The following is a 12,237-nucleotide window of genomic DNA, read 5'->3' on the forward strand; positions in this document are numbered from 1 at the left end:
ATGGAAGCTTTAATGCTGAATGTGCCGTTCTTCCACCTTCCAACAGTGTTGCCGCAATTCCGGTAGATGCAAGAGCTAATGCAATACCACTTTGACCACGTATTGCTGTTAGTATTAAAGACAGTAGGAACGTCCCGCCGGGCGCATCGAGAAAAAATATGCCACCGTTTCCATTATCTACAGCATTTATTAGTTGATTGTACGCACTGCTTTGCGGTTCATTCAACAGTGGAAAATTTGTTTGTACTTGTTGTTGCAAGTGAGTTATATCGTAAGCACGCTCGCGTTCCAATTCGCGATTCAGTACATCCTTTGCTTGACGACTTGGCGCTGGCATATGAACTTCAATCAATAATTTTTCACTCATGAGTAAACATAAATCTTCAATAAGGACTAATGCTTCATTGTAGATGTCAGCGTTCATTTGCAACTCGTAATTTCTTGTCGCGAGTCGCAAGCGGTGCAAAATATCTTCTGCCATGTCATCTTTGTACGTATCCCATAATAGACGCGGGTTTGAAGGCTGACATGTCGAAATTATTATAGCAAGTGCACGAACTGCAGTGGCTGGTGAGGAAGCTATTGAATCCGCTAGCGTTTGATTCCAGTGACTGTTGTGCTCATGCAATTGCAATTGTTGACATTCTTCTCGAAATGTTGCACAAATGGTACCGTCCTCAAAGATTGAAATGAAGTTGAACTGCGTACATTGACCAGAAGCAAACGTAGGTAAAAGCAATCATCGTTCTTTGGATGGATACTGTAAATTCTTCCCAATGCATCAGTTGAAAAAACACCTGGATAACCATCTATTGGATGGCCGTACTTCCTGCGTAACCATTTCTTCCACGATGCATTCCATGTATAATACCGAGGCATCTCAGAGTAAAGCAATGTTCTTGCGAACGGATCACTGGCGCAAGTTGCAAAGAAACTTGTAAAAGTGGTTGCTGGTGGTCTTTCCGCTCGCTGTATTGTTTTCTGCGTTGAAATAAACTCGTTGGCCATTCTTCAAATGAACTGCCAGATGCACAACAGTCGGATGGCGTTCATATATTGCAAATGAAAATATTCTCCAGATTGCTTCATTGCAATTGACATATCTGGCCATTTAAAATTTGCTAATTTCATCTCGTTCCACGCCAATAACCCCCATATCGCTTCCTTTGGTGACGTATTTGCAAACATACTTAATTGACTTTATTGAACTGAAATACTCAACATTTATATGTGTTTTGAATGCCTTAGAAAAAATAGGCGAATATGGAACGATCCATGTGTTATCAACCAAGAAATTCATTCCTTTCAATTGAGTGAAATTATGTCATCAATTTGGTCAGGTGTAATTTCCTCCACCATCCAAAGCAGAATGTGTGCGTGGGTAAACCTCTCTTCCGCCACTCCACTGAGTACATCCAGCATCGAATAGTACCATATACACGTTGTATCGTAATGAAGTCCATCAAACATCTGAGGTTTTGTTTAAACACTCGTGCTGTGTCGTCGTGACAATCGCTTGGTGATTGGCCGGGATGCAACAGATTCGTAATGTCTGGCCATTTTGAATGGCAAGTAAATGTTACAAACAAAATCGGTCGTCCATAATTGCGCACGTAAGTCATCGTGTCTAGGACTGCCAATGTATGTCGATGGCAAAATAGTGAGTCGACCAATATCTGTAATATCCGCATCACTATTCATCGCATCTCGTAAGTGAACATACTCTTCAGATCGCAACTTCGACTGATTGTATCGAATGTAATTAAGTCGTTCTGTCTCAACTTTAACGTACATATCAACTGCATACTATTGGAATAATCGTCGATATCTCAGTAAGTGGTTGTCATAGTTTTGGCGAATCATCATTCGATATGCGTAAAAGTTCATTGAACTGACCATTTTATTTGTCTCGACACCTAAAAGTTTAAATTACATATATGAAGTAGCAAACAAATATTTTTTTGTACTAACCATTCATTGATTTATCATCTTATAGTCTAAGTGATATCCGTCTTCTCCACGGCAGAACATGAGCGCATATTGCATTGCGTCGTAAGACCGATGTGTGTCACTTATCCGCTTTAGTGCGTTTTCAGTTCTACGTTTTATGACAATATCACGCGACTCCAAATTTTCTTCAACAACAACAACTGATATTTCGCTAACTGTAGGTGCATTATATTGTCTTGCATGAGTTTCTGTTGGTCTCTTGTCCGCATGTATGATTATGCCAAAGATTATCAAAAATAGGGAAGAAAAATCGTGTAAAGCAAGCTTCACAAAACTTCTAGTAGGTCACATTCACCACTTACCACAGCAGAATTTGTTAACTACCACTGTCTGTATTTGTTATTTAATAATTATTTGTACACTTTTTATTCAGGTAATATTTTAAATTATTGTCACGGATATTACCATCACTAAGTTATCCCATCGCTAAGGCGATGCTAAGGCCATGCCAAGCAGTATTTACGTTAATAATCAAATCAAGATCAAGTATACACATATATAAGGCAGCCCAGAGAGATGTCACACACAGATGCATTTACTTATACGCCTATGTGCGCGCGAGAGACTGTAAACTACAAACATTCACATCAATAATTCAATCTTTATGTATCTACATAAACGAATAAATAATTGCGTCTACACATATGTACGTATACGAGCAGCGGAGCGGCAATGCACAAACACATGCATATATCTTATCTCAGTGGTCACAAGAGAGGGCAATAATTTGTGCACGTAGTTGCGGCTGGCGATTTTGTAGCCGAAACAACTAGTATGTTCTGGAAATCGAAGAGCCTAGAAGTATGCAGCGTAAACTATAAAAGCGGGGCAAGCGAGTAAGAAGTAATTCAGTTTGAGTTGAGCTATCAATCAGTTTGCTTAAGCACGCGATCTGGCGGCCAATAGTAGAGTTATTAATCAGTTTGGTTATTAAGCCAGCGAGTAGCAAAGTATAAGTGTTATTGGGAAGTACTTTAATAAAGGCCATTTTTCTATCATTCAATATTGGAGTTATTTATTCAACAGTTTTGTGATTCGAACTTAGCAGAGGATTGCAAATAAGAGGATTTGCAGCAAATTCGTTACATTATGTTAAAAATTTTGTTAAAGTTTTTGGTGTGGTGAAAGTGACCTACTAGAATTTTGTTACGCTCCGCTGCTTTCCACCGAAGTTTGCGCCTGCAACATCTTTATTTTCGATAATCTTTCATTATGCTATGATCATCTGTTGGCATACGTTCCAACGAAATCGTAAATAGTTTGATGAGGTCATTGTGTTCGTGTAACATTTGCTGCAATTGATCGATTATTTCTCTTTTCGTTGCATCGAAGATAGTACAACGTCGATTTAGTTCATCATGTGAATCTCCCAGAAAGTAAATTTGGAGATATTTGTGTTCTTGATCTTGATGCGGCAACAGCGATCCAGCGAGATGAAAAATTTGCCCATGAACCTGTATAATTGGAAGAAAGTTCTGCAGTTTCTGTCAAGTATTGCGCTTAGTAAAATTACCTTAAATGTTGGATTGTTGTTTTTTCATTTAAAATTTCACCGCCAAACGACGTCATTTGAAAACAATCGTTGTACATTTTAGTGTGCTGTATGAAATGCCTCGAGTTGGGAGATTCACCGTAAAGCAGCTGGAACAACGGCTCTGGTGGTGGAAGCAATTCTGGCAATTTAACCTTTCCCCCCGCGCAACATAATCCTGGTCGTTCTTTTTGAAATTTGACTGCATTGCAATGTTGAGAAACTACTGACATTTGACCGATTTGAACAGATGCGCTATACTGAATGTTTGGCTCATATCGAAAGCCTGCCCGTTCAGTGTTCACCAAAGAAACAAGTTTCCGCTGTTGTCGTCGAATAATCGCATGATGTGACCTTACTTCATCACTTTCGCGAGCACGAACTTCCCTTGTTCTCAATCGTTCTTCCTGATTGTAAGTTTGGCTTACATCTTCTAACTGGTGCGCACGATTTTCCAGAAGTCTATTTCGAGCTGATACCCTCTCAATAACACTTTCCCTTTCTGTTTGACGTGCTCTGAAATAATATAATACATGCAAGAATAGAAATCGATCTGTGAAAAAAATCGCCGCTAGGTGGCGCATGGATCGAGATATTCACAAAAATCGTATTTGTGGTCCGATTTGGCTCATATTTGGAACACATAATACACGCAAGAATAGAAATCGACCTGTGAAAAAAAATCGCCGCAAGGTGGCGCATGGATCGAGATATTCACAAAAATCGTATTCGTGGTCCGATTTGGCTCATATTTGGAACACATAATACATGCAAGAATAGAAATCGATCTGTGAAAAAAAATCGCCGCTAGGTGGCGCATGGATCGAGATATTCACAAAAATCGTATTTGTGGCCCGATTTGGCTCATATTTGGAACACATAATACATGCAAGAATAGAAAGCGACTTTTATGAAAAAATGGGAAGAAATGGGATTCAAGGGGTTGTGTAGCGCAATATATAGCTTCTCCAACCCAATTGTCAACCTCACCTTCGAGCGGCGAATCCCGTTTCACTAACAGACGAGGCTCTGGCGACCCCAAGCTCCTCATGGAACTTGGGGGTGGGGAGGGAGGGATGGCCTGAAGGTTTAATGTGGCCATATAAATCGTTCCCGAGATGGAGGGCCAGCACCTTAATGGTGCTGTGTTACCGGAGCGTATCGGATCTGTATCCGACAAAGGACCATCACATCGATAACACTCCCCAAAACCTTCGGGGAGTAACTAATCGCTACAACAACAACAACAACAACAACAACATGAAAAAAAATCGCCGCTAGGTGGCGCGAGGATCGAGATATTCAAAAAAATCGTATTTGTGGTCCGATTTGGCTCATACATGCAAGAATAGAAAGCGACCTATCAAAAAAATCGCCGCTAGGTGGCGCAAGGATCGAGATATTCACAAAAATCGTATTTGTGGTCCGATTTGATTTGGTCCATATTTGGAACACATAATACATACATGAATAGAAAGCGACCTATGATGCCCGATTTGGCTCATATTTGGAACAAATATTGCATACAGTCCCGTAGAATTGACATCAAAATATTTTGGAGTTGGAGGAGGGACAAGCATACGTGGCGCAGAGTCGAGTAAAGTCTTTGGAAGGATTATGTATTGAGGACTTAGATTGTAACAAATTTTAAGTTAAACGGTTTTATTGCAGACAATACTTATGTACATGAAGTAATAATAATACGAAAAGCTAGAAAATAATTAGGTAGGTCCTAGGTACTAGTCATCACACTCCTTATCAATCTATGGCGTTGATCAGACAATTAAATAAAAGCGTTGGACGCGTCAAATTTCTATTGATAGTCATAAGTAAAACCAACTGAACCTTAATCAGGTTATGCTACGCCTCACATTTTTAGAAATTTCACGCGCTCAACGCTTTTATTTAATTGTCTGATCAACGCCATAGATTGATAAGGAGTGTGATGACTAGTACCTAGGACCTACCTAATTATTTTCTAGCTTTTCGTATTATTATTACTTCATGTAAGTATTGTTTTCAATAAAACCGTTTAACTTAAAATTTTTTTTAAATTATTTTATTTATTTCGTAAATGTAAACTATTTAACACGAAAATATGCAATTGGACGATAAACTATGTATCTATTCCAATGTTAATTGGTATTCGCCTATTAAATCACTTTTTTAAACAAAATATCAATAAAACCGCTCAGATATTGATAATCCACACATTCGCAACTGTTTATTTCGTAAATGTAAACTATTTAACATGAAAAGCTACCGCTTCAATTATTATCTTAGAAATAATATTGTAAGCTGTCAAATGGAATGACCGCCTACTACGCTCAAATTTATTTTCACTGAGTAACCCTTTTAGATATATTCAGCCTCAAAAGTTTAGTTCGAATGGGAGGTGCCATGCCCCATTTTTCGATAATTCTTTTTTTTTTTGGGTGAACATGGTATTGATATCGTATATCTGCATAGTGATTTCTATGTCTTCTTCTTCTTCTTTCGTTCCTTAACTCCTAATGGAGCATAGGGCCTCGACAACCGATTTTAATCTTATTCTATTTGGTGCTATCCTCGTGACATCACTCCACGTGTAACCTGCATCTTCCAATTCCTTATCGACAGTCCTACGCCAGGTTTTCGCTGGCGCCCCGGGTCTTCTGCCATGAACGCTTTTAGGGATATTTAGCCTTAAAAATTAAGAACGCATGGGAGGTGCCACGCCCCCTTTTCCCAAAACTACTGTTTTTATCATAAGCATGCTATTGATATCGTTAATCTCCTGATCAATTTTCAGGTCCCAACCTTAAACGCTTTTATAGATATTCAGCTTGAAAAATTAAGTTTGTATGGGAGGTGCCACGCCCCTTTTTCCGATAACCCCCACTTTTATGCGTGGGAATGGTTTTGATATCATCTAGCTCTATACCAATTTTCAGCTGCCTACCTTGAACTCCTTTATAGATATTCAGCTTGAAAAATTAAGATTATATGGCAGATGCCACGCCCCCTTTTCCGATAACCCCCACTTTTATGCGCAAAAATTGCTTTGATATCATATAGCTCTGTATCAATTTCCAGGTCCCTGCGTTAAATCCTTTTAGAGATATTCAGCTTAAAAAATTAGGTGTGTATGGGAGGCGCCACGCCCCCTTTTTCGATAACCCCCGCTTTTATGCGTGAGAGTGGTTTTAATATAATTTGGCTCTATAGCAATTTTCAGGGTCCTGCCATTTATTCTTTCTGATATATTCAGCTTACAACGCTAAGTATGTATGGGAGGTGCCACGCCCCCTTTTCGTATGACTCCTATTGTTTTGCGTTAATATGGGATTGTTATCGTTTATCTCCACACCAATTTCCAAGTCCCTACCTTAAACAATTTTAGAGATATTCAGCATGAAAAATTAAGTTTGTATGGGAGGTGCCACGCCCTCTTTTCTGATAACCCCCACTTTTCTGCGTGAGAAGGGTTTTGATATCACCTACCTCTATACCAATTTTCAGCTCCCTACCTTGAACTCTTTGAGAGATAATCAGCTTTAAAAATTAAGATTGTATGGGAGGTGCCACGCCCCCCTAATATTTTTTAATTTTTTCTTCGACTAAACCTTCGCGGGGTAACAACAAACAAACCACCCTAAGGAAGTAGTTGATTTGGTTCAGCCGTTTTCAAGTTTTAGCGTTACAATTAAACACCAAATCATTTTTATATATATAGAATAAGTAAATTATGTCAACATTCAACACCAGTAAGGATATGGTGCAACAAAATACAAAAATAAAAGAAAATTTCAAAATGGGCGTGGCTCCGCCCTTTTTCATTTAATTTGTCTAGAATACTTTTAATGCCATAAGTCGAACAAAAATTTACCAATTCTTGTGAAATTTGGTAGCGGCATAGATTCTATGACGATAACAGTTTTCTGCAAAAATGGCCGAAATCCGACTAAGACCACGCCCATTTTTTCGATATCGAAAATTTCAAAAAATGAAAAAAAAATGCCATAACTTTATACCAAATACGAAAAAAGGGATGAAACATGGTGATTGGATTGGTTTTTGACGCAAAATATAACTTTAGAAAAAACTTTGTAACATGGGTGTGACACCTACCATATTAAGTAGAAGAAAATGAAAAAGTTCTGCAGGGCGAAATCAAAAGCCATTGGAATCATGGCAGGAATACTGTTCGGGTATTACATATGTATATAAATAAATTAGCGGTACCCGACAGATGATGTTCTGGGTCACCCTGGTACACATTTTGGTCGATATCTCGAAAACGCCTTCACATATATAACCAAGGGCCACTCCCTTTTAAAACCCTCTTTAATACCTTTAATTTGTTACCCATATCGTACGAACACATTCTAGAGTCACCCCTGGTCCAGCTTTAAGCCGATATCCCGAAATGGCGTCCACCTATAGAACTATGGCCCACTCCCTTTTAAAATACTCTTTAATACCTAGGTACTCTTTAAAACCTATGATTTTCCCTTATTTTTCCCTATTTATTCCATGCCAACTCCTTTGCGCACCCAAATGATTTCACAAATTTTTATCTCCACATAATCGGAAGCGATGAATTTCTTAAATATTCAGGACTTTTATAAGTTTGTTTTTCAATGAATTGGTGCTAATTTTTACGATTCAGGCATTTTTTTAAATTAATAATATAAATAATTCATTACAAATTTGAATGTAGTTTTTTTCGGTAGAATTGAATTATTATGACATTTTTTGATATAAATTTTTATTTAATGCCCATTTGGTAAGATGAAACGCCTTATTGCCATTCAGGGAAAGGATTCAGCTGACTCAGATTATGGAACCGTGAGTAGTAAGTTGTTGTGTTTACGTTTTTTGGTTTTCATTTCGATGAACATTTTTGACTGACCAAAATTTTATTTAAACAAATTTGCTGTTGCTGCGTTTCTGTTGTGCTATGTTTTATTCATTGTGAATTCATACAAGTGGCGAATGTTTGATAAAAACGTTCACAATAGTAAACAGCCTCGATCACCTGTTCAATCGCTTTTCGATTACTTTAATTATTTGCTCAGTAGTGTTTTTCAAGCATTTTGTAGACGACTGGTATATTGCATTATTTACATATTTTAAAATGTTTGCTTAACTGGCTGCTCAAATGTAATCTATTAACTAGATTTTATTAATATGTAGTCTGATGTTCTGTATACACATTTAAAAGAAAAGCTGATTTGAAACACAAATGAGCACTTCATGGCACTTCAATTTAATAACCACGAGCAAAAAGCAAACATTTCTTCCATTCTCTGGCCATTCGCGACAGCCGCCTCCCTGTCAGCTATGATTTGACAGGTTTTCACCTGTATGAATTCACAATGGTTTTATTACTTTATCTTTTTGTTTATTGCATGTTTGTTCTATGTTGTTTGTTTTTGTATGCTTTTTGATTTGCTTTTTTAATTCTTTTATTTGTTTTTATTTTTTTTTATTTTTTTACAGATACAAAAAGTATGAGCCGTGAAAGCGATGACAATTTGAGCTCAATCAATTCAGCGTACGCAGGTATTTATATTTTATTTTATTTACTTATTTGTTTTATTCATTCGATTTAATTGGATTCATAATCGATTGACAAGTAATTTTCATTCAAATGTTTCAACTTATTTACTCGTCATAAAAAACTGTTTGAATTGTTTTTATTAAATTCATCAGTCATACTAACCATCACTAAAAACTATTAAAATCATAAAGGCCAGCTTAAACAATCAATTTCAATTAATTACTTGGAGTTAACTAAAACGGCTTAGTAGTTAATAATTTGGGTTTGTGTGTTTCTTCTTCTTCGTTTATTTGGCCTACTAATCCTAAATCTTAAGTGACGCAAAGCTTATAAATGTTTTTCGATGAAATGCTGATGCAGCGCTAAAATCGAATAATGGAATATATTACAAATATACCCCAATTATTAACATTGCTTAGTTTTATACGAGTCAACTGCGACTATTGCATCGCAATAATATTCGAGTTGTTTTGTTTTTTTTTTTTCGTTTTGAAATAAAATTAACGAATATTAAAATTGTTTGTAGAACTTCGCAACCCACGATTAGATAATATTAAGGTTTTATTGAGCTAAGTAAAGAAATTAAAATATTTTTGAAATCTATGAACCAAAATAGGTATTATTGCTGTCAATAGGAGCAAGTTTTTTTTTATGACTAAATTCAATATTGTTTGCTCTTTATTCAACAAAGCGGCAATGACATTCTGGTATCGTGCCAATAAATCGATGAGATAATCAAAATTTGTTCAGAGTTAAATGGCAGATGGGCATATCTACGTTTATAGAATTTATTAAGTTGATCGAATAATAAACCTCCAAATATAATAATTCAGCCCCAATAAATATAAATAGATATTTATTATTTTGCTAAATGGAAGTTATACTTCTCGGGCTAGCATTCGTATTTGTATATTTTGTTTATGCATGGGCTGTTCATGTAAATATGTAAACTTCATGTGTCAGCGGCACGATTGTTCTCACATGATCGCAATAGAAGGCGCAAAGAATTTTAATTAGCTCTGTTTGTATGTATGAAACCGTAAGTGCATATTTACATAAATTTACTTTCAAGCGACGTTAATTAAGGTAAATTGAACAATTTAGCCCTGCAATTGACACTTCAAACTTCCTTAGCCGCCATTGACTCACTCTAATTTTTGTATGAAATTTAAAATAATTAGCATTCTTAGATACACATTTTTTCACGGTTATGAACAACTACATGCCTTTTCGCGAAGTTCATTAATCAAGGCAGAATTTACGCAGAATGGAATGTGCGTTTTTATTTACTTATGTGCGAGTATATTCAGGTACGACCCATTCATAATTTACGTTAGGCCTGAATTTTTCACTGTGTCTAAGCTTTGGTGATTCGGCGGGCGGATCGGTTTTTTTATAATTATGTTCTTTTGTTATTTTTGGTGGACTGTATATTATTTTATTGTTTGGAGAGAGGTCGCTATGCGCCTGTTACACCTTGTATGTATTCATTGGGTTGAGCCACCTTATTTTGCTTTGAAAAACCTCGCTTTGGGATACAAATTTAAACTATGTATGTCTTTAGAATATTTCACTAACCAGTTGAGAATAACAAGCGCATTCAATGGCTAATGAAACAAACGAAAGAAAAATGTTCATCGTTTAAATCACTTAAACACACTGGATAAAAATGTTAAAAACAAATTCGCCGAAAGATGTCGCACTATTTTCTAATTCTACAAATGGATTTTTACAAGGACTCTTTCCTGACAATTTGTTACAATCTATGTCCTCAATACATAAACCTTCCAAAGACTTTACTCGACTCTGCGCCACGTATGCTTGTTCCTCCTTGAACTCCAAAATATTTTTATGTCACTTCTACCGGACTGTATGTAATATTTTTTCCAAATATGAGCCAAATCGGACATCATAGGTCTCTTTCTATTCTTGTATGCAGTATGTGTTCCAAATATGAACCAAATTGGACCACAAATACGATTTTTTGAAATATTTCGATCCATGCGCCACCTATCAGAGTTTTTTCTTAGTATTGCATTGTCATCGGGCTCTGAACTATATTCCAAGTTTCAAGCTTGTAGCTTATCGGGAAGTTACTTAAATTTCAATTACAAAATTCGTGCCGGCCAGCCAGCCACCAACCAGCCTGTCAAGTCAAGCTAAATAAACCCGTTTAAAAATTAAAACTCAACCATGAAATCGACTGAAGTAAGTGAGGCACTATATGACCTTTATGACCTTTTTTGCATCTCATGATGGCAGGGTCCAACCGTTACTAAATATCAAGTGGTTCGTTATTTTCTGTTATCGCCACAAAGCCACAAATTCAACTTGTGCAGCTCACAAAACATTTGTGCACCTTTCGTAAAATTTTTAAGTGATTTGAACCTTCAATTAAAATTTATGATAGTAACATTGGGAAAAAATATAAACATTGGAGCAATTAGAAAAAATGATTAATGGTTTTTGTTTTTCAAATTAGTGCAAACAAAAAAAAAAAAAAACAAAACAACGGCCAGCAATTAAAAATAATTCACTAAAATGCCTTGCATAAGTTTTAGCAATCAAAATATGGGCCATTCATATACAAAATTAAGTTCCTCTCAGTTTTTAAATAAATCATTTTCCCAGGTGCACCTTTTGCAAAGACTGCTATTTTAGTGATGGCGAGTGTACATGCATACATATAAATGTGGGTATGGACACTTATCTATAGTAGCTAACTATGTATATGGTAGTTCTGTCATTTCTGGCATTTGCATAGAAGCTCATAATGTAATTACCGATGCTTTGTAGAGATTAAAGCTGGAGACATTGGTGCTTTATCGGTAACCGTATCGGTAGCATTATAACAGCTGATTCGACCTATATTATGAGAATCAATGCAATCGATTATTGGTGCCGCTAAGGTCGTAACCGTATCGTAGCCAACCAATTGGGGTTTGGTTTACCGTCGTAACGATAAACAGCTGATTACGTTAGGGATACGGATACAGCGATACGACATACGGCACCAATGACTCCGGCTTAAAGCTGCAGAAATTTGCTTGCGTGGTGCGCATTAGCGCGAGCGTTTAGCGCAAGCGTGTAGGCTTCAACGTAACGCCGCCGGCATTGCCGTCAAAGATCGAAACACTACATACGTGTGTAT

At 36.8% G+C, this 12,237-nt stretch overlaps 1 protein-coding gene and 1 pseudogene across 14 annotated transcripts in view; one reads left to right on the top strand and one right to left on the bottom strand.

The window, feature by feature from the left end:
- The window catches only part of CLIP-190 (Cytoplasmic linker protein 190), a 107,714-nt gene that overhangs the window by 47,691 nt on the left and 47,786 nt on the right, over nt 1–12,237 (top strand). For 11 of the 14 annotated variants that reach the window (XM_067768978.1, XM_067768980.1, XM_067768979.1 and 8 more), the window contains one exon: nt 9,026–9,088. The exons of 1 other annotated variant lie outside the window; for it this stretch is intronic. In XM_067768978.1, coding sequence (XP_067625079.1) covers nt 9,026–9,088 — 63 coding nt within the window. Of the gene's footprint in view, nt 1–8,314; nt 8,379–9,025; nt 9,089–12,237 lie in introns of all 14 variants that reach the window. 2 more of the 14 variants (XM_067768982.1, XM_067768987.1) reach the window with 1 other exon arrangement.
- LOC137240192 (uncharacterized) lies at nt 3,016–8,196 on the bottom strand (annotated as a pseudogene).

The sequence above is a fragment of the Eurosta solidaginis genome, chromosome 2 (assembly GCF_040869045.1).
Source record: "Eurosta solidaginis isolate ZX-2024a chromosome 2, ASM4086904v1, whole genome shotgun sequence".
Taxonomy (NCBI): Eukaryota; Metazoa; Arthropoda; class Insecta; order Diptera; family Tephritidae; genus Eurosta; species Eurosta solidaginis.